This window comes from Physella acuta, unplaced genomic scaffold (genome assembly GCF_028476545.2).
Source record: "Physella acuta isolate Inbredline_101_S28 unplaced genomic scaffold, ASM2847654v3 ptg002424l, whole genome shotgun sequence".
NCBI lineage: Eukaryota > Metazoa > Mollusca > Gastropoda > Physidae > Physella > Physella acuta.
The window spans coordinates 903-24,999 of NW_026733911.1; the positions used below are offsets into that span (position 1 = coordinate 903).

Genomic DNA, 24,097 nt, shown 5'->3' on the forward strand with positions numbered 1-24,097 from the left:
AGGGGTGACAGTGAAGTGAAAATGTGGCCTATAAATTATAATAATATTATTAATATGCCTATTCTAATCTGAGACTTAATTTAATTACATTAAGCCTGTACATTAGGCCTAAAATTAATAAATATTATTAAAACAGACGTATCCAGACAGTAACAAGACAAGTGTTAGTTAATAGTTTATTAGTACGAGCCGACCTGCAGCGTATCGAATGCCGCTATTTAGTTGTTTTATTTTCTACTTTTCAGTAATTCATAATTTGTAAATTGGACAGTACCAATGCTGCCACTGAAGATATTTGCTTGAAAACACTATCAGTAGGTCATTAAGGCATGATTAAGGACAATAACCCCCCCTTTCCCCCAACCCTTACCCCCCCCCCCCCCCGCAGTGAAAGCAGCCTCCTCTTAGTTACCTCCCCTAAGTTTAAAATCGTTTTTCAAACTAAATTATCTGCCCCTAATAGCCGTCATTAAACCCGGCTCTACGATTGTAAACATTTAGCTTGAACCACAGCTCACCAGACTATGTAGGGGTGGTAGTGATATGCTTAGAGGCTTAGAGAGGAAGAGAGGGGGCTGCTAGGCGCACTTACAGCTTGGTGTTTTCTATGGTCTCCATGATATTAGTACTAGATCTAGATTAGATTCTAGTCTCTAGATCTGTCAGTTGACAGCAGTTGTGGATTAATGAAGTTATAGTTATTATTTTAATAAATTATATAGCGATGTCGGCATCGCCGCCATCTTGCTTTAAGAACGGCAACCGGGGAATTTCGCTATTGTAAAATTTCGTCGATTATCTTCCTTATTGAAATACATAGTGAGAAAATATAGGGATTTTAAAGTAATCGATTCAATTTCGTAGTCGGGCCAACTTTTCACCAATTTAATGAAATAATGTGTGATTTTAAACTGCTAACTGCATTACTTTTCTCTCTTCCTTCTCCAAGTTATAATATTGCGAAACGTGGTCTAATTTTGTGCGTGTTTCAACGACAACTTTTGATAGAAAGGTTAGTTTATCAAGCTATCTCTTTGTATTCTCAAAAATTATATTATGTATATTATAAGTTAATAATGATTTCATCTAATTTGAGGTACGTTTTCTAGTGGTATTTTGACCGAAAAAAGGGTGTTTGATTCACCACAATAACGCCATTTTATAATAAAAAAATATGGCGAGACCGGAAAGCCTATAGCCCAGTATAGGGGCGTGGGGGCCGGCGTCGCCTTTATAAATGTTCACTTGTTCCTTAATCGTAGAGTTTATTGCAAATGAATGATTGCCTTTTAAAAATAAAAGATGTATAAATATGTTAAAGGCTGTTGAAGAAAGCCAGTGGGTTTTTTTTTTTTGCACATCAAGCTAATAACCAATAATAAATTACCACTCAAGAAAAGAAATTATTTTAAGCATATATTTCCTTATCCCTTACTTTATTATGCTACACACTTGCCTCTATTAAAACAATAAATTCTACTTTTACAGTAGTATTAATGTTGATTTCTTTTCCTCTAGATATATGATCAAGAGTATGGATGAGGAAATGAATACTTCAGCAGGTGGTAAATCTACAGGCTCTGGGAGCCCTGATAAGCATTCTGCCAAAGATTTACCAATTCTGATTAATCAGTATTCTGACTTTCGGACAGCAGCTGGCATAAAGCAAGGCCATATAATTCATATATGGTATGAAAATAAAAAACAAATTAAAAAGGCAGTGCAAGTTTTGGAAGATATAATACCAGCATCAAGTAACAGTCATCAACTTTATAATAAAATCAACAGATTATGTGTTAAATTTAGATCTCTTAAGCCACAAGCACAATGGGATAAAATTATAAATTTTATGGAAATGCCATTTCAAGAGCCTGTACCTAAAGAAAAGGGGATTGTCTCTAAGTTAGCACCTGAATTAATAACAACACTAATCCCCCCAAAACAAGCCTCACCTTTAAAACTTAAACAAGACTGTGTAAGTTGTGCATACAAAAGAAAGTCTACAGAACAGTTATTGAAATCAAATAAAAAATTGAAAACTAGTTTAAAATTCTATCAAAATGAACTTCAATCAAATAAAGTTTTTCAAATTAAAGATCTAAATAAAAAAATTAAACGCCTCACTGACAGACTCCTCAAACAAGAGAAAAAGAATAGACAGTTGGAAGCAGAGAAAGTAGAGATTAAAAAAAAACTTAACTGCAATCCGTTTGCAGATTCCATCCAATACAAAATGAAACTGAATCAAGTTGCCAGTTTAAAGAAAAAATTATCAAGAAGAGAAAGAAAAATTGAAGCACTAGAAAATGTGGTCAAGATCAAAAACAAAACCATCAAAAATTTAAAATCAATGGTCAATGATTTAGAATTAATGTATGATAATGCCATCAACATGCAAGAACCCCAAGAAGAGGGACAAACTATTGTAACCAAAGAAGGAAAGCATTATGGTACTTCTATGAGAATTTGTATGTACCAATCTTTGTTGAAAAATGTTTCTGTGTCAGCTGCTGGACAGCTATTACAGTTTTTCCTGGAGCAGGAAGCTGGAATGAAACTTGACTGCGTGCCTCGCAAATCTACAGTGGCTCAAATGGCTTATGAAATAGGCATTTTAGCTGATCTGCAGGTTGGCGAGGCACTTGCATCCCTTGATGGTGCTACACTGTCATGGGATGCAACCACCGTTGATGGTAGTCATGTAAATGAAATCCATATTTCTGCTGCAGGTAAAACTCTTGCTGTTGATGTAAAACCTTTACCTGGTGGTAAAGCTGTAGATTACATAGAACATATTAGTGTTAAGTTAAAAGATATTGTAAACATATATTGTAAATACATAAATCATCCAAATTTAGAGCAGCTGTACAAAACTCTTATATCCACCATTAAATCCAATGTGACAGATAGGGCAGCTGTGAATCATTGTGTTGTAAACCAGCTGAATACTTTGTTACAGACACACCTGCTGGAATTGAATTGCAATGTTCATCCGCTAGATAGTTTTGCTGCTGGTGCCAGAAGAGCATTGGAAAATGATACTGAGATAGGCAACAAGACATTGCACTGTATTTTGAGTATTTCCAAGCTCAGATACAAGCAATCCAGTGGAGACCCTAGCGGGTTCAAGACCTATTTTAGAGAAAAAAATATTCCAGTGGGAGTTTTCCTTCGGTACGTCGGTAACCGGTTGCACATTTTATTCCATTCAGCTGGAATTATAATTTTATATCTGAAAGAGCTGAAGAAATTTGTTGAATTAGGAGGCACCAACCTTAAAAAAAGCATTAAGGAAGAGCTGGATGACCCTAGGGTTGTTGCTCAATTAATTGCACTCGGGTTAATCGGAAAAACAGTCACAGGGCCATGGATGACTAAATTCTATGCAAATTCAATGAATTTAGACATGGTCCCTGTGATACAAAGCTCTAAAAATGTTTTGGACAGGTTTGCTGCTGAGCCAGAAGAGTTGTTATGTCCCACTGTGAATGTTTTTAATGAACCCATTGATGCAGCTTCAGACATGGTGCTGACAGCAATCATCAACAATATTGAATCCCACAGGGATAAAGTAAAGCAAACTTTGAAGCAAATATTACATGAAATTGTTATGGTCTTTGACCGCCAGTTTGTTCGATATACCAGTGGCGACCTTTCTAGCCCTACAGTTGAGCAGTTGACACAAGCTTCAACTGCTCCTTCACACAACATGGCAGCTGAGAGAATATTAGGAATGACTGACTATTTATGGCGTCGGGCCCCTAATGCGACAGCTGGTTTTGTAGACGGAAAGGTGAGAGGACGGACAAATGATACAGTAGGATGGCTTCTGCAACAGGACAAAACGACCCAACATAGATTAGTTTATTTTGCAATGAAAGAGGGGTACAGAGCAAGGGAACTTGCAGCACAAAGGAAGAAGATGATGGAAGCAGTGATGATGCGTCGAATGCTAGAAGCTGGTCAGAAACATGAACAATCCAACCGTAAGGCTCTAGACAAAGAGGTTGCTATGGCTTTGAGTGCTAAAGATCTGAATGCTAGTGTGTTTTCATCTGCGTCATCTGAAGTTATGGGCCTCATTGCAATGTATATTACTTCAGAAAATCCTATGTCTGAACTGACTGAAACCTATACAGGACATCTACTTAAGCATTTATGGACAGAGGAAGGAGTTGATAAAATGTATTCTGGCAGAGTGGTAAATTTTAAGCAACAGAAGACTAAGACAATGAAATGTACAATTACTTACTGGGGACCTGATGAATTGGAAACTGACAGTGTTGACTATGACATGACAATGACATCTCTAGTCACTGATTTACTGACAGGTGACCTTGTGTTTAGTAGCTAGGATGACAGTAGTAGTCCATGTTGTACAAAGCTTAACTTGGTATAAGTCTCACCTGTTATTGTATTGATGTAAGCTATGTCTACCTTAAAAGTTTATTGTTTTGATGTATATATTAACTTTGCTTTTTGTTTAATTGTGTAAATTTAATTATTTATTGAGAATCATTTAATTTAAAACATTTATCCTAATAAGATAATAGTCAGAGATGAGTTGTTTTTTTACTTGCAATGTTATTAATTTGGTGTAGGCTTCCTGAAATGTTATTAAAGTTATTCTACTTGTTGTGTTGCTAATAATAATAGTTTTTAAAGACAACCATTCAGTAAATAAAACTCCTGGCTTGCCAGTGTGCCTAAGATAAATTGTTCGGTTTAATTTATTAAAAAAAAAATTAGTGCCTACTACCTTTTTATTCAATTTGTTCTGCTACTGGCAAGTCTATTAATAATTAAATTAATAAATGTAATTCAAACATGCTGAAGTAAGATCATGCAGAGTTTTAACATTGTACCTTGAAAAACAACTGAGCAGGGCCCATAATAGCCGTAATGTATCCCTTAAAGGAATGCTAATTATTCTGCTCCCAGTGAATGACTTAATGATTTCAATTAATATAAGTAATTCAAACATGCTGAAGTAAGATCCTGCAAAGTTTAAACATTGTAGTTTTAAAAACAACTGAGCAGTGCAACTTAGAAATTAGGGCCCATAATAGCCGTAATGTATCCCTTAAAGGAATGCTAATTATTCTGCTCCCAGTGAATGACTTAATGATTTCAATTAATATAAGTAATTCAAACATGCTGAAGTAAGATCCTGCAAAGTTTAAACATTGTAGTTTTAAAAACAACTGAGCAGTGCAACTTAGAAATTAGGGCCCATAATAGCCGTAATGTATCCCTTAAAGGAATGCTAATTATTCTGCTCCCAGTGAATGACTTAATGATTTCAATTAATATATGTTATTCTAACATGCTGAAGTAAGATCCTGCAAAGTTTTAACATTGTATCTTTAAAAATAACTGAGCAGTGCTATTTCAAAGTTAGGGGACAGTGATTTTCATGACTTACAAAGAAATATAGTGGACATTCACCCATTACGTAAAAAATTCATTAAAAAAAAACTACTGAAGCTAGAAAGAAAATTTTTTCAGTGTTATTCTAGTTACATCAAGCACAATATTTTTGCAATGCTCATACATTTAATTAGCCAATTTTAATTTTTTTAATGGAATGCCTATTATTATAAATTACACACTAACTACACTCTATGGAACTAGATCTAGACTTCTTTATGAAACTATGCTATATTTTTTCATCAAATCTAATTTCACAAAATTCCATAAACCAATTAATAAAATATATAAATTATTCTTTACATTAGTAAATTCGTGAATTCCAGCTTTAGGAAGCAAACCGATAGCCGACTCCCACTTCTCTGCTGCCATATTGTTGCTTGTCTAAATGGAAGTGTTATCCTCATTGATTGGTTATTTAGTAACAGTTCAACCAATGAATTCTCGTGGCACAGCTTGTTTAGGTTACGACAGCAGCAACACAATCACATACTCAACACACACTTCGTTGCCAAAAAAACAATGGATTTGAGGCTTGTGGTTTAACATCATTTAAATATGACGTTGTTTTATAATTTTGATATAGGATATTTTGTGGAAATGGAAGAAGACGTTCGAAATCGTTCTAATTAGGATACAGTTTCACTTTGAATGTGATGAAACTTAACCCACTTCAACTCAACTGAACTGTATTTCTGAAGTGTTTCACGAATGGCTGTGTCGTGTTCAGTTAGCGAGTGCGGAAATATTTATAAACTGAGTGTCAAATTAATTATTCTATTCTAGTACTAATAATTTAAATTTTAAATATAGATCTAGTCCCAAATCAGCAGTCATTGAAATATTAATATTGTGTTACGAAGACAATTAGGATTAGGCCATATTAATTTAATTTAAAAATATAAGAGAGTCAACAGTCTACAGAACTGGAAAAGTCATTGTTAGCCAAAAATTAAAAGTATAATACTCATCATAGGACAGGTCTATATTTTATTATTCACAACAGGCTATCATAATAGTATTAATATTGTTACTCTCTGTTGTTAAAGACAAAACATTAAAACTAGTCTTCAAATTCTTAGCACGAAATCAAGTGCTCATTCTGTCACCAAGATGGGAATTGCACGTCGCATACTTAATTTTATTCTGCCTAATAGAGGTGTGGGGCCAAATTTTCGGAGAGTAGTTCCGAATCATACAGTGGATCCAAACATCAAAATCAAGCACAAGGCACATCCTAATTATGGATTTAAAGATAATGCCATCAAGACCACTCGCTACACAATAATTACCTTCCTGCCGAAAAACTTGTTTGAGCAGTTTCATCGCTTCGCCAACATATATTTTATTTTTGTTGTTGCGCTTAACTGGGTACCTGAAGTCAATGCTTTTGCAAAGGAAGTCGCTGCTCTACCAGTTTTGTTTGTCTTAGCAGTGACTGCAGCTAAAGATGCCTTTGAAGATTTTAGGCGCTACCGGTCAGACAAACAAATCAACAGCCACACATGTCGTGTCTTTTCAGTGTAAGTACCCTATATGTCATAGGTACTGTTGTGTTACCTGTACCTCACCAAATCATATCTCTTAGTTGTGCTATGGCTAAGCTTAATAGTACTAACAAAATAACCAACTACGTTTAAAGCTTGAAATTCACATAGCAAGCTTTTAAATGTATTCATTATGTTGAGCAAAAAAAATAAAATAAATAAGATAAAGTTAGATGTAATTGCTGATTTTTGTTTTTGTTTTCATCAAATTCCAAATTTTGGTTATCAGATTAGATTGCTGTAAGTGTTGAGAAATGTCTTCTTTACTTGTTAAACATTTAACATAATGTTGTTGATGACTTAACAAACATTAATGTACACTAGATCTATGTACAGTAAGCTGGTAATTCCGTCAAGCATAAAAAGTTAATATTTTTCCATAGGCCTAAATGCTGAACTTATTTGTAGCTTTTTAAATGATAAAATATAAAATTGGAAAGTAAAAGATATTTAAAACTTACTACATTCATTAGTACTTTATGTCCTATATTCACATATGAAATAACTGATAATAGTTCATAAATATCTACAACTTGTTGATAGTGCTTCTTTATTGGCTGATGAATTTCTTATAAAAGCTATTCATGTTCTTAGAATAATGTGTACAATATGGCCATTTTATCATCTTGTTTGAAGTTGAAGTTGTAAACAGAATATTTTCCTGGCTCTTTTTTACAGGTCAGAGCAACGTTATGTGAGGTGCAACTGGTCAAATGTTTACCCAGGGGATTTTGTTCATCTGTCATGTAATGAAATCATACCAGCGGACATCTTATTTATACGGTCCAGTGATGTCCAGGGGATCTGTCACATAGAGACCAGCAACATTGATGGTGAGACCAACCTAAAACAACGGCAAATTGTGGAAGGTTTCGCCACTGTGTCTGAGGTAATTTTAGTTAGAAAATATAGGAAAATTGAAAATTAAAACAAAATATAATTCTTAAAATGTAATCTATCTACCAGTATCTGATAATTATGATTAATTTTAAGTTATTTAAAAATATATATTTGTAAGTAAGTTAAGAAACCCTTTTAGGCCTGAAAATTCATGAGGTAAATAGAGTTCATCCTTTGAGTGACCATCACATATAAAAAAATTGTGTGGCCAATACAATACTTGAATGCTTTAACTTTTATCATTACTGTTCTAGACGAGAGACTTTGTCCCCACCATGTTTCCGTATACAGTTGAGATTGACCAACCCAACTCAGAGATTTATTCCTTCCGTGGTTTTCTGTAAGTATATTTTATCAGGTTTTCTGTCAGCATGTTTTGGCTTCAAAAATCAGGTTTTCTGCTATTTCAGCTTGTTTTATTAAGGCAGAGAACAGTGTTAAAACACTTGTTTTATTAATGAAAAATACAATACAACCACTCACTGAAAACGGATCCCTTAATGTTTACAGACTTTTCTTATTCATCATAAAACTACTAAAATTCTCTGACAGTAACTTCCTGTTTTAATGTTATACTTACTTCAGTAAAATATCAACTTCATGTTTCTAATTTTAAATCTCATGACCCCACTTCAGTAAAATAACAATGTTATATTTCATGACTTCAGTAAAATTTCAACTTCATGTTTTAATATAATGTCTCATGACCTTACTTTAGTAAAATATCAATGTTATATTTCATGACTTCAGTATAATATCAACTTCATATTTCTAATGTAAAATCTTATGAGCTTAATTCAGTAAAATAGCAATGTTATATTTCATGACTTCAGTAAAATATATCAATGTTATATTTCATGACTTCAGTAAAATATCAACTTCATGTTTCTAATTTAATACCTTATGACCTTACTTCAGTAAAAAAACAATGTTATATTTTATGACTTCAGTAAAATATTAAAAATGTTGTATTTCATGACTTCAGTAAAATATCAACTATGTTGTATTTCATGACTTGAGTAAAATATCAACTATGTTGTATTTCATGACTTGAGTAAAATATCAACTATGTTGTATTTCTTGACTTGAGGAAAATATAAAAAATGTTGTATTTTAAGACTTCAGTAAAATATTTAAAAAATTGTATTTAATGACTTCAGTTATTAAAAATATTGTATTTTATGACTTCAGTTATTAAAAATGTTGTATTTTATGACTTCAGTTATTAAAAATATTGTATTTTATGACTTCAGTTATTAAAAATGTTGTATTTCATGACTTCAGTAAAATGGAGAATGAGACAGTGTCCCTATGTAACAGCAACCTGCTGCAGCGTGGCTGTGTTATCAGAAACACAGATTACATTGAGGGCATGGTGGTCTATGCAGGTAAACTGATCCTACTGGGATTAGCCTCACTGATTGTTTATTGTTCTGATTTACCTGATCTTTGGCAGGATTTATTGGTGGGGACATCTCCCCCCCCCCCACCCGCACACACTGGTTTCATTGATTAGTTTTATGGCAAGCTTTCTAATCTTACCTGGCCAAAAAACTTGAAACAAAAAAATATGGTAGGTTTATGTTTACAAAGATAATCTCTTTTTTTCTACCACCCCCACAAACATTTTTTTCTATGTATAATTAGTAAGAACAAAAATATTTACAGCTTTTAGTAAAGTAAAGAAACCCTTTTGAACCTGGTGGACCATGGGGCAGATGAAGTAGATTTCACCTTTTTTGTGACCTCAGCATATAAAGGGATAGTGTGGTCAGCACTATGCCCAGCTGCTTTTACTTTCTCTAACTTGATTCGGGTACTGATCAGAGCTGGGTGGGCTCAGAGATGTCTTTTGGACTCAAGCCCAAGATCCAAACGCAAGACTTAATGTTTAGCATTCATGTGCTTTATTATCCCACCACGCCATCCCATTTAATTTATAGTAAAATAACTAAAATAATTCAAATTCATTATAGTATTTTGTAAATAAGAAATGAAAAAAAAATGAACTGAATAATAAGTAAAAAAAAAAAAGAACTGAATAAGTGAAAAAAAAAACTAAATAATAAGTGAAAAAAAAAAGAACTGAATAAAAAGTTAAAAAAAAAAAGAAATAAAATGTGTATGTGTGTTCAGGTAAAAAAAAAAGAAATAAAATGTGTGTGTGTTCAGGGGCAGAGACCAAGGCCATGATGAACAACAAAGGGCCAAGACACAAGATCAGTCAGCTGGAGGCCAAGATCAATCGGGATGTGATTTGGTGTGTCATACTGCTCTTGTTCCTTTGTTTCTTCTGTGCCATTGGTAAGTTTACTGTTAATTTTTCAATCTATATATTTGTTATTTGTGATGTGTAATATGGTGTGTTGTATGTATTATTTGATGTGTAGTATGGTGTGTCTTACTGTTTCTTTGTTTTGTCTCAGTATTATTTTAGTGCCCTTGACCCTTATGTGTTTGGTTTCTCTCTGCATTTGTCTATCTTTAAATTTTAAACTATTTTTTCAATTAAACATTTGGTGTAAATGATGGTATCACTTTTTGATGTGCCTAAAACTCCTTTGACCAACAACTTCTATTATAGTCTGAAGGAGGCTGTTTTATGAGTATCAGTAGTTTTGAAGTGTTAAAAATAATTTTTATCTTGCTTTAAAAATAAGTAGTTTATTCTCAAACTTTCAAAAAAAGATGAAAAAATCATTCCCATTTTACTTCATTTGATTTTAGCTGTTCAGTGTACCTTTTTCAAACAAATTATGTTATAAAAACAACAAAATCTGTTGATAGTAAGAAAAAATATAGTTCAAGAAAAGCACTACATATTTTTAAAAATATTTTCCTTAAGTATTACATTTTGTGTTATAATTTTTTAAATGCTATAAATGTAATTTTCTTCATGTTCCTATTAAAACACAATTTAACTGTATACAATAGCTGCTTTATGGTATGTTTCCTATACCCACAATAATTTTGTCTACAGGGAGTGGGATCTGGCTGGCAGACTACAACAACCCCAACCTGGTGCCCTTCATTTCTTTTGGTGACCTTGACCAGTACAGTCCACTATACCAGGGGTTTATTGTCTTCTGGACCTACATCATCATCTTCCAGGTCAGTGTTTGTTTCATGTTATATTCCAGGTGGACATTTATAGTGGTCATCTGTCACTTCAAAAGTTTGGATTTTTAAATTGCAGCAGTAGGTGTATAGTAAGCCCAGGGATGGGCTAGTTGTGTCCAAGAGGCCAGGGAAATTTTCAAAGGGGCCCCCAATCCCAGATTGAAACTTATATTGTGCACTGAATTTTACACCGGTTTGAAAAACTGGAAATGATAAAATGGAGATATACCCAATAAATTCTTTTAGTAAAACATTAATAGGACTATTACATCACCGCTCCTAAGGGCGCACAGACATTTTTTCCAGGGTTACCTAACTGCCATCATCCTTGTCCTTTCAGTCTGTGATCCCAGTGTTAGCCTCCCCTTATTTCACTCCCTGATCACAATGGTAACCTTCCCATGTCTTTTCTTCCTGTGATCCCAGTGCTAGCTGCCCATGATCCTTTCAGTCTGTGATCCCAGTGTTAGCCTCCCCTTATTTCACTCCCTGATCACAATGGTAATGGTAACCTTCCCATGTCTTTTCTTCCTGTGATCCCAGTGCTAGCTGCCCATGATCCTTTCAGTCTGTGATCCCAGTGCTAGCCTCCCCTTATTTCACTCCCTGATCACAATGGTAACCTTCCCATGTCTTTTCTTCCTGTGATCCTAGTGCTAGCTGCCCATGATCCTTTCAGTCTGTGATCCCAGTGCTAACTAATTCCTTTATTTTACCCCATGACACCAGTTCTTATCTCCCCTTATTTCACCCCATGACCCCAGTGCTAACCTCCCCTTCTCTTTCCAGTCTGTGATCCCACTGCCGCTGTACGTGTCTCTGGAGCTGGTCAAGCTTGGCCAGATCTACTTCATCATGCAAGACATAGAGATGTACGACCAGGAGAGGGACAAACCCATGGAGTGCCGGGCCCTGAACATCACGGAGGACCTGGGGCAGATTGAATACATTTTCTCCGACAAAACTGGCACGCTGACAGAGAACAGGATGGAGTTCAAATCCTGCACAGTGGGCGGGGTCAACTACAACCATCTGCCTAGTAAGACTCGAGTTGTACTTTGGTTTATTTATCTATAGTAATTAGTTGTTTAATCTTTAAAAAAAGTCTACCTAATGATTAACAAGTTGTCTTTCAATAACATCATGCAGTTTTAGCAGGTTTTAAATTGAGTCTTAATAAAATTTACTGTTGCATCTGAGAAATGTATCTATAGCAATTAGTGGTTTAATTTTGCTTTAAAAAACTCTTGCTAATGATTAACAGATTGTCTATCAATAAATCATGCAATTTTAGCAGGTTTAAAATTAGTCTTAATTAAATTTACTGTTGCATCTAAGAAATGTATAGACAAGAAAAAGGAGCTTGATGTAGATGTAGTAATTTGTGGGAAAACAACACTAAAAAAATTACCATATCAAACCAATTGAATGTATTTGTTTACAGGGGACGATGAGATAGACAGCCAGAGTGATTTTGACAGCCGCATATCATTTGCTGGACTTAGTAGAACTAGCTCTGTAAGTCTCTTGACAGTTTTAAAGGCTTCAGTATTTAGTTAAATACTAAGTGATCAATGTGCTGTTCAGCTCCAGTATATGGTTGCAGTCCTTGATTACATGAGTTACCTCCTCTGTTTTCACCCCATTTTTTTTTTGCCCCCCTTGCCCCCAAACAACCTGTGTCTAACCAGGTTTTGAATATATTAGCTAATCAAATCAAGAAAAATTATAATTGAAAGAGTGCACAATTTTATTACAGCAAAAAACCATTACATCATTCTGTTTTAAAATAGACCGTTGACTCAGACTTCAGCCTGCTTTTTTAGCTGGGTTTTCTCCCATAGTCTTTGTCCACCCAAGAACAATCTGCAAGGGCAACAGTTGTTTGACTTTAGATTTTTGTATCCTAGATGGGTTGCTGTCTCTATCTAACAAGTCTCATCTGCCAGGGATCCGAACTCTGGAGTTAGCAGCCATACTTGCTCCTGACCGACCACACCATCCCTTTCAGCGTTACCAATGTCATCGTTTTTTTCATCCTCATCTTCTCTTGTTCATGCCCAAGACACATGGGGCATATGAAGTAGAGTTCATCTGTTTCAATGACCTCGGCATATGAATTGATAACATGGTCAGCACTATGCCCAGCCGCCTTTGTTTTCCCTAATGTGAGTTAGGTACCTATCAGAGTTGGGTTGACACAGGCACATTCTACTGACTTGAACTCAGATTTAAACTCAAGACTTACAGGTTAACAATCTCTCAACCACTAGGCCACACTGTCCCATCTTAGTTTTTTATGATAGAAAATTTTTGTTTCAGATCTTTGAAAACCTGCACTTGAACCCAGATTTGAACTCGAGACTCACAGTTTAGCAGTCTAGCTCTCTACCACTAGGCCACGCCGTCCCGTCATAGTTTTTTATAATAGAATTTTTGTTTCAGATCTTTGAAAACCTGCACTTGGACCCGGCCCTACAGAGGGAGGTCTCCAACATGTGTCTGCGGAGTTTAAACAGCATCGACCTGAGCATCCCACCCCACGTCAAGCAGGTCCAGGAGTTCTTTCTGCTGATGGCTGTCTGCAACACTGTCGTTGTGTCCTACGTCCACTCTGATTCTGTGAGTAGATGACTAGTTTCGTGTCCTTTCTAATTCTGTGAATAGATGACTAATTTTATATGTCCTTTCTGATTCTGTGAGTAGATGACTAATTTTATATGTCCTTTCTGATTCTGTGAGTAGATGACCAGTGTCCAAAGTCCCCTCTAATTATTTTTACATTTTTTTTTCATCCATTTCTATTATTTAAAAAAACATTTGTTGATAACTAAAAAAAAACCAAGAAACAGGAAACTTAGAAAGTGTCTTGCTAAAGTAATTGTGTTTTTATAGCCTACTTGTTTTAACGTGTAACACAATGTTTTTTATCCAGATGGATGACAGTGGATATATTCCAGAGAGTGAACATCCGAGGGACCAGCTCCCACCTGCCAAAGTTCCAGACAAACCAAACCATAGAGGCCCTCCTGGCACACCTCTCTCCCATCACTCCAGGTCTACCTTGTCTCTTTCTGGTAAGTTTGGCCAGGACCTCTACTCCCTGCCAGGCCAAATTACTGACTCACTCGACACACTATTAAAATTTGACTAAGAGTACATTTTTTTTTGAGTAAAAAAAAATATTGTAAAAATTTATTATTTCATATGAACACAAATCAGAACTTTAGCATTAGACAAAAATAAATTAGATTTTTGTTTTGTTTTGGCCAGCTTCTGAGAATGGAGATCTGGCATCAGAAGGGAGTGTCACTGGGTCGTCCTTTATGTCTGATGGCTCTCAGAAAAATCACTACGAGGCAGAGAGCCCAGATGAGCTGGCATTGGTCAAAGCTGCCAACACGTACGGCTGTAAGCTGGTCAAACGGGGACCTGGGAAGGTCAAGGTTTTATTTACGGGTGAGCTAAAACCCCAAATTTTATGATTATTTTTTTTCTTTTTATGATTCTTTTTTTCTTTTTATGATTATTTTTTCTTTTTATGATTATTTTTTCTTTTTTTTTAATTATTTTTTTCTTTTCATGATTATTTTTTTTCTTTTTATGATTATTTTTTTTCTTTTTATGATTATTTTTTTTTCTTTGTTCTTCATAAACAGAAGCTTGTATGTAGCATCTTTAAAAAACTTAGATGTAGATTCTTATTAATTGAAAAAATTAAATACAGGAACTCATTAATAAAAAAAATTCTAGAATTAATTTTTTTTTTAATTTGTTTGATGATTTTGTTTGTGTAGGTGAAAACGAAGAAGCGGAGTTTGAAGTCTTAAACACACTTCACTTTGATGCCACACGCAAGCGTATGTCTGTGATTGTCAGGCACCCCATATCTCGAGAGATTGTCTTGTACGTGAAAGGCGCCGACTCCTGCATCTTCAATGTGTTACATAGAAAATATCAAGGTAAGTTTAAATAGTACAGAAAGAAAGAAAAAAAATTTCAAGGAAAGATTTCAGGGAAAATGTTGTCTTAGTTTGATTAATATACTTGTTTATGGGACTATCAAGGGTGTAGGTGGTAATATTTTCATGTGTAGATAATACAATTGTTTGTCTTAGATTTAAGATTTTATCTAGTGTTTTGTGAATATATAAATAAATATCACATTTTTATTCCATTGCATGATGCCATTTAATGAGAAATATCTGTAGATGCAAGTAAAGATGCAGAAACAGCTTTCGTTCCAATGTGGCTTAATTATCAATTTAGATTGATTAAAATTAAATCACTTGCCTCCACAGAGGATGAAGAATGCAAAAGACTGTTAGAGGCCACACATAAATACCTTGAGGGCTATGCATTGAGAGGTCTGCGGACATTATGTATGGCTAAGAAGGTCAGTCTTGCAGTAGGCCTATATATTCACATTTTAGTTAGGCAGATCTTAGTTGATTGGTTAAAATATTAAGTTATAATCTAATAAGAAAATTATTATCTACTAAGTAATAAATAGTGAAGTAAGAAGTAAAATTAATATATAAATAATCTGCTAAAAAATAAATGAAATGATCAATTATTATTCTAATTCTAGTTACAGTAATGTACAAACATTCATATAAAAATATAAAAGTACTCTTTCAAACCTTGCGGTTCATGAGGCTGGTGAAGTAGTGTTCATTTGTTTTATTAATCCCTGCATAATAAGGGATAGTGTGATCTGCACTATGCCCAGCCGCCTTTACTTTCCCTAATGTGAGTTAGGTACTCATCAGAGCTGGGTGGACTCGGAGACGTTTTACGGACTCCAGCTTGGCATCAAAACTTGAGCCTTTTGGGTTAGCAGTCAAACAGTCTACTGTTCAACCACACCGTCCCACTATACAAATATAAAACGAATAAAAAATTAAAAAATTAATAATAATAATTAAAGTGATTATGTAATTAATAATTCATAAACATATAGTTTAACTAACAATTGACCTCAAATACTGAGATTTAAAATGTGCCTGATAAATCTGGTGGTCAGGTCCTGAGTGAGCAAGAGTACGGGGAGTGGGCCATCAAGCACAAGAAGGCAGAGATTGACATGAACAACAGGGACGAGTTGATACGGGAGTCTTGTAACCTCATTGAGAGGGATCTGGACCTGTTAGGTCAGTTGCACTGGAGGAGGTTTTTTTGGGGTGGGAGGACGGGGGTGTGTGATCTTTTACAACAGTTTTGTCAACTCCCCTGAAATTTTCTGCCTCGGGAATTTTCAGCCATCAATGTTGTCAGCCCTTTAAAATTTAACCCTTTGTTGTCTGCCCTTAAAGTTAATAACCCTAGAAGTTTAACCCTCCAAAGTCTGCACTTAAATTTATTAGACCCTTGATATTTAACTCTTATGTGCCTGCACTTAAAGTTATTAGACCCTTGAATTTTCACCCTTAAGTGTCTTGTGTCTTTTAGCCTCTATATATAACTTGTGTAATTTTATGAAGTGAGAGAAGTCTGTAAAAAAGGTTTACTTGAATATCTCAGGTGGCACAGGTATAGAGGACAAGCTCCAGGAAGGTGTTCCATCTACCATCTCAAACCTGCGCAAGGCTGGCATGAAAGTCTGGGTCCTTACAGGTGACAAACAGGTGAGTCAGGTCATGGGGTTGGTTGTTTACTGGGGACAGTTATCTAAACCCTAAGTCAATGTTTTCTAATCTCTAAGCTAATGCAGTATCTGTTACCTAAACCCTAACTTAGTATTTGATAGCTTTACCCTGATCTAACCCACTATCTCACTGTTGTCTAAACCCTAACCTAACCCACTATCTTATCCAAACCCTAACAATCCAGTATCTGTTATCCAAACCCTAACTTAACCCACTGTTATTCAAACCCTAACCTAACCCCACTATCTGTTATCCAAACCCTAACTTAACCCACTATCTGTTATCCAAACCCTAACCTAACCCACTGTTATTCAAACCCTAACCTAACCCCACTATATGTTATCCAAACCCTAACTTAACCCACTGTTATTCAAACCCTAACCTAACCCCACTATATGTTATCCAAACCCTAACTTAACCCACTGTTATTCAAACCCTAACCTAACCCCACTATCTGTTATCCAAACCCTAACCTAACCCACTATCTGTTATCCAAACCCTAACTTAACCCACTATCTGTTATCCAAACCCTAACCTAACCCAATATCTGTTATCCAAACCCTAACCTAACCCACTATCTGTTATCCAAACCCTAACCTAACCCACTGTTATCCAAACCCTAACCTAACCCACTGTTATCCAAACCCTAACCTAACCCACTGTTATTCAAACCCTAACCTAACCCACTATCTGTTATCTAAACCCTTACTTGATTTCTATTATATATCTTACCGGCGAAGTCTAAAAACTGGCATTCTATAGAATGTACACAATGTCTGAAATGGGACGACAGAGTATGAAATATAGAAAGCCGGATTTTCATACATTGCCAGTAACATATGTACCATAACCTAACATAATTTCTGATATCTATGCATTAGCCTAACATCTAACATATTATCTGTTATCTAAATCCTAAACCAATTTCTGTGACCTAAATGCTAATCCGTGTTATCTTTTATCTTAATCCTAACCCAGTATATGTTACTGTTATCTAAACCCAATCCCATTATATTCTATGTAAACCCTAACCTAATATCTGTTATCTAACCACGCGCAGGAAACAGCCATACAGATTGCGTACGCCTGCCACCTCTTCTCACGAGACCAGAACGTCATCACCCTCAACGCTGACTCCATGGAGGAAACCAAAGCCAGGCTTGACAGTGCTCTGGCTGACCTCAGGAGTGAGCTGCTGCCCACGGACGCCCACAGCCTCTCCACCTCTGAGAGCAACATTTTGTCCCGCTCGTTTATTTCCCTCCACTCCGTGGCTAACGAGAAGGAGAGTAATTACGCCCTAGTCATCGATGGTCCGACTCTAAATCACGCGACAAGCCCGGAGTTAGAGAAACGTTTCTTGAAGATTTGCATGAACTGTCAGTCTGTTGTTTGCTGCAGAGCCACGCCCATCCAGAAGGTAAACATTCAGTTTTAGACTGCCATCAACTATGATATCAGTATTGCTAAACTTTTAAACACGTCTTAAATATTTCTTTTATAAAACAAATTATATTGTAAATGTTATATTTAAAAAAAATACTGAGTACCCTGAGTCCACCCAACTCTGATGGGTACCTAACTCACCTAAGGGAGAGTAAAGGCGGCTGGGCATAGTGCTGACCACACTATCTCTTCATATGCCGAGGTCACAGCAACAAGTGAACTCTACTTCACTTACCCCATAGACCGTCATCTTTGTAAGGGAAACTTTACTTTTTACCCTAGCAAAAAACAACAAAGCACTTCTACACTCAGTTTATAATTTTGCTTTCACTGATTTGTGTAATTTTTTCAAGCACTACACTGCATATATGCTTTCCTCTGACCGGATTTTGATTTGTTTTCTTCTAGGCAACAGTTGTCAAGCTTGTCAGAGACAACCTTAAAAAGATGACCCTGGCTATTGGTATGTCAAAGCTGATATAATCAGCTTTTAAAAAATTAGCCTGTCAAATATTTTACCTTAGTGCTTTGTAGTAATTAACAAAAAGAAAAAAAATGTAATTTTTTGTTTATTTATTGACTAAAAAATTTAGGTCTTATTTATGATCATTTAGATATATTTTTAAAGATTTTGTATTACAGTGAAAAGAAATTAAATTTTTTTTTTAAAGGTGACGGTGCTAATGACGTCAGCATGATCCAAGTTGCTGACATCGGTGTTGGCATCTCTGGTCAGGAGGGCATGCAGGCCGTCATGTCCTCGGACTTTGCCATCTCTAAATTTAAATTCCTGGAGCGTCTGCTACTGGTCCACGGCCACTGGAACCTTGAGCGCCTGGCCAAGTTTGCTGCCATCATGTTCTACAAAAGTCTGGTATGTGCAGCACATGGAAACAAATCTGTTAAATATTTATTAGTAATAATATGGAATTATATATATATATATATATATATATATATATATATATATATATATATATATATATATATATATATATATATATATATATATATATATATATATATGTATGTATATATTTAAAGATTATAGATTAAACAATGGTTGACCAGAATTAAAGTAATGAAGCTAATTTAAAAGTCTAAGGTTCATTGTTTTTGCTTGAGTCAAAATAATAGGGTTTATAATGTTGGATGCTCTTAGTTCACCCAGCTTGGATGAACATGTGATTGGCAATTAAAAGTTTAAGTGCCTGGTAATATACTAGTCAGAGATCCATTATATAATATATAAAAATAAGAGTCTGTTTTTTCTACCCTATGTAACATCATTTTACTAAATCACTAAATGCTTCTCTGTGTGCAAAACAACTTCATTTTCTCTAGAAATTATGTGGAGGTTGAGAAGCATAGGATAGTTGAAAGTGTTAAATAGTTGAACATCTGTCCGGCAAAATTGATGGGTTTTTTAATTAGTTGCTATAGTAGTTAGCCTGCTATCCCACTAAGACATAAACCACTGAGGGGAAATTATCTGATTGTTTTAGTTAATCTGAAGAGATTATCTAATTGTCGTAATTAATCTGAATAATTTCAATTACTCTGAAGAGATTATATGATTAATTCAAAGAGATTATTTGATTTTCCAGTTAATCTAAAGAGATTATCTGATTTTTCATTAAATCTAAAGAGATTATCTAATTTACTCAGTTATTCTAAAGAGATTATCTAATTCACTGTTATTCAAAAAATCTGATTGTTCTAGTTAATCCAAAGAGATTGTTTGATTGCTTCAGTTAATATTTAGAGATTATCTGATTTTCCCAGTTCATCTAAAGAGATTTTCTGATTGTCCCATTTAATCTTTAGAGATTCTCTGATTGTCCCTGTTCATCTGAAGAGATAATCCAATTATCCCAGCTAATCTGAGGATTATCTTGTTCCAGCTATCTGTGCTGGCACTGTTCTGGTTCCAACTGTTCAGTGGTTTCTCTGGCTCTCTGATGATTGACAGCCTCTACCTGACCATGCAGCACGTCATCTTCACGGCCGCCCCGCCCCTGGCCAACGGGATATTTGACAAAGATCTGGCCGCTGAAACCCTGCTGTCTGAACCAGCCTTGTATAAACCTGGACAGAAAGGGAAGGTAAGTGAAGACTGTCTTAAATAAAGGGAAGTAATACATGGTTTGCATGTTCTTTAGTCAATATTTACTAAAGTTGTTGTTTAAATTGTATTGAATACTATGTTTTTTTAATTAAAAAAAATATCATCAATGTTAAAGTGAAGCAAGATTTTAGTGTTCTATTTAAGGTTAATTACTCAAAGTAATTTAAATTTATTATTTAAAATTTTTGCTTTGAGTTGTTAAAAAAAGGTGAATAATACTAGACCTGAGTGGTCATTTATCAATATTTACCTGAAATAATTTTGAATATCGAGTGCTCTCATGAATATATCTTGTTAAGGAAAGTTTTATAAGTATGTAAAATGTGTCTAGTTGTAAATAAACAAATAATTACAATTTTGAATGAAAATGATCAGGGGTAAAAAAATGAATATTATTCTCCCATTGTTGCCAGATGTACACACAGTGGACGTTTTTGATTGTTACTATAGACAGTGTGTACCAAAGCATAATGATTTACTTCATTCCTCATTTGGTGAGTCTGTTGCTTTCATCATTGAACCATATTTTTATTAAATCTTGAAAAAAAAAGACAGCAAGATTAAAACAATTTGGTGTAATCTTTTAAAATACCTTTAAATGAAAGTTTAATGAGAAAATACATTGAGTGAATAGGCCTACAGTCACAGGTGTTTCTGGTGTTTCAGGGGAGGTAAGTTTTAAATATTTGCTGCATTACTAGTTACTGTTCCTGTTGTGCTTATAGACAAATGGTTTAAATTTAATTATAAGTTTATTCTCACTAGGCATACATGAATCAAAGTATAGATATCTGGGAATTTGGGACAACTATTGACGTCTGCATGATCTTGTCTATATTGTTGCACATGGGTATAGAAACTAATAGTTGGGTAAGTAGAATTATTTCCCTTTTCATTTTTATAAATAATCATAAATAGAATTAGGAAATTTAATAAAAAGTTATGAAGTAAATTTAAACTACAGTCCAGATGCAACAAATCTTTTTATTAATTAAATATAGTAATGATTTTAATGATTCATCAAACATTTATTAAAATTTTTAAAAATAATAATCTTTGCTGCTTGATATATTTTAAAATCAATAACCATAACCCCTACTGGTAATGATTACCCCCCTTGGCTATACTCTGGTTTATGAATTGCAGGTGTGGATCCAGTGGGGTTCTATAGTCCTGAGCTTCGTCCTGTTCTGGGGTTTCCTCCTCATCTCCAATGCTGTTTTCTTCACATTTGACCACCCGTCCAACCCCTACTGGGTGATGGAGAACACCATAGCCACTGCCTCCCATTCCCTGATTGTTGTGCTCACATGTTTTGTTTCATTGTTACCCAGGTTTGAGTTTTTATTTTCTTAGCAGAAAGGAAGGTAATTTCATGCAGGAAACATAAGATTTAAATATTCTTCTTATATGATTAAGCTTAAATATTAAAAAAAAAATCAACAGTTAAGAAATAAATTAATAGAATTCTACATTAAAAAAAACAACTCAAAAGAATTGTTAATAAATCAGCCGAAAAGTTTTAAAAGTTGAAGTAAGATTGTATAAGTTCTTCCTTATTTGTGTAAGCTTAAAATTATTTCTAAAACCAATTAAAAATAAAATTTATTTTGTAGAAATGAGTTGACGAAAATCCTTCCATCATTATTGTTAACATTAATAAAAAAGGGTTGTCACGCTCATGGAGGCTGTAAAAACAATCATTTTAAAAAAGCTTAAATAAATTTCCAAATTTTTTTATTTAAAAAATCTACAATGCAAACGTAGAGAACTTGAAAGTAATTTTTAACATTTAAGACATTTCTATTTACTTTCATCAATCCTAAATTATAACCTGAATTTTCACATTCGTAAGACAAACATTGTTTAGCTGTACACAACAATAAACCTAAAAATATTTCTATTATTAATAAAATAAGTTTTATTTTGTATGGCAATAAATAAATAAATTTTTTTGCAGATTATTAGTTCGAACTCTCCAAATGTCAATTTGGCCAAATGAGATTGGGGTTGCCAAGCAGAAGGAAAAGGACCAGGAGCAAGAACTCTTGAAGCAGGAGCAGACAGACAGCAGCGCCACCAGCCAGGACGAGTCAGTCAGTCAGGACATGAACTCTTACGACCAGAAACAAAACGGCAGCCTGTTGTTGTCCGGCCTGTCTTACCCAGGCTGCCCGAGCTTTCACAACTCAAGGGACGCAACTCACCACAGCACAAGGGAGCCTACTCAGCATCTGTACATTAAGCACCACAAGTTTGGAGCTGATAACAGAGGATTTCAGGGGGATTGGACTCCGCCCTCAGAAAACAAGGTCAGAGTTCATTCTCATCTTGTTCCTCTTAATGACGTCCAGGTGAGGCAGAGAGGGAGGTTTCCCTCCTCCGCCTCCTCTGTTGAAGAATCAGTCATCACGTAGGTCATCTTTTGAGTCACATAGGTCATCTTTTGAATCTAGGTCATTTATTTTTAGTTGTTTACAAATTAAAGTTTGTAATGCATACAACCTAAATAAAAAAATTAATTAAAAAAAGCCTGATTTACTGAAAACAGATTGTAATGAAAGAATATACCATCTCATGCGGTGAATGAAACATGCATAGAAATTACAACTTGAGAAACCGTAACAAACTGTTAAATATAAATCTACTTAATTAAAACATGACTGTTAATTGTAAATGTACTTAAAATTAAAACTGGACTATTAATTATAAATGTACTTAATTAAATCATGACTGTTAATTATCAATGTACTTAGTTTAAATATGACTGTTAGTTATCAAAATATGACACCTGAACACAGTTACTTAGATCCAACTCTAGTATACCTAAATTTATTATAATAGACATAAATATTAATAATGTTTGTTTATGGCTTTTCAAATAATTTGAATTTTTGTTTTTATATTTAGACAGGTTAACTCAAAATAGTTAATTTTGATAATCTTCAGTCATATATAGTGTTTTGATCTTTAGTACCTTTTGTCACAAAAGAATTCCTTGTGTGTAGCAACCCTAGTAAGTGAGACAGATCTGATAAGGAAATAAAGTTGCCAGAGTTGAATTATTTACACATATTTTGTAGCCAAGTATTTCTTCAGCTAGTCATGTGACAAATAAACTTATGTGACCTGTCATTGGTTGGGCTAATCATGTGACCATCTATTTATCAGTAGGTTAAACAAAGTGTGTGTTTGAAATCCTAAAAAAAAAACCTAATAATCAAGCAAAAATTTTTTGACACAAATATAAAGGCAACAAAACACTACATACCTTGTGCACTTAACGTACCAAAATTATTAATGTTTTTAAAGGTTCGTATCTAATTTATTACATATTAACTACAATTTATGTGGCATACTTATTTCATGTTAGGTCTAATGTATAGATTATTCTATGCTAACTTTAATTGGTATGATTTATTTGAAGTAAACTACAATATACATGATTTAATTATACCATGGTTATTGTAGTATGCATGATTTAATTAATGTATGCAGATTTATTTTACCCTACAACACAATTCCATGTTTTATATTTAATGCAGAAATATTTTTCTTATAGAAAACAAAAAATATTTATATATTTTTTTTCACACAAAAGCTAAGCTGTGATTTTATTGTTGTCACATTTTAAAACACCTTACAAAGTTTTATCCATATTCTAAATACCTATGTATTCTCTATGGACCATAAAAAACCATGCTAATTTTTGTGTAAAATGGACCATAATAAAACACCAACTATGCTGATTGCAACCTAAGCTGATCTGTTTTATGCTTACTTAATATGGCTACTATTGTTACTAATATGTGCCTAAAATGATACTTTTATTAATTAAATAACTTTGATATAACAGATATCACAGATATGAAAAATGT

General features: G+C 34.3%; 1 protein-coding gene across 1 annotated transcript; it reads left to right on the forward strand.

The window, feature by feature from the left end:
- The first annotated feature begins 5,916 nt into the window (after positions 1-5,916).
- Positions 5,917-23,009, forward strand: LOC131933263 (phospholipid-transporting ATPase VB). Its single transcript, XM_059290049.1, has 23 exons — positions 5,917-6,953; positions 7,656-7,866; positions 8,132-8,217; positions 9,162-9,265; positions 10,050-10,181; positions 10,858-10,988; positions 11,787-12,036; positions 12,442-12,515; positions 13,443-13,619; positions 13,933-14,074; positions 14,271-14,456; positions 14,795-14,959; positions 15,299-15,393; positions 16,024-16,150; positions 16,521-16,624; positions 17,706-18,065; positions 18,500-18,554; positions 18,763-18,965; positions 19,996-20,196; positions 20,633-20,713; positions 20,985-21,089; positions 21,366-21,553; positions 22,180-23,009. Exons 1-23 carry the CDS (start codon positions 6,544-6,546, stop codon positions 22,634-22,636), a joined length of 4,044 nt encoding a protein of 1,347 aa, XP_059146032.1. The 5' UTR covers positions 5,917-6,543; the 3' UTR covers positions 22,637-23,009.
- The last annotated feature ends 1,088 nt before the right edge of the window (positions 23,010-24,097 follow it).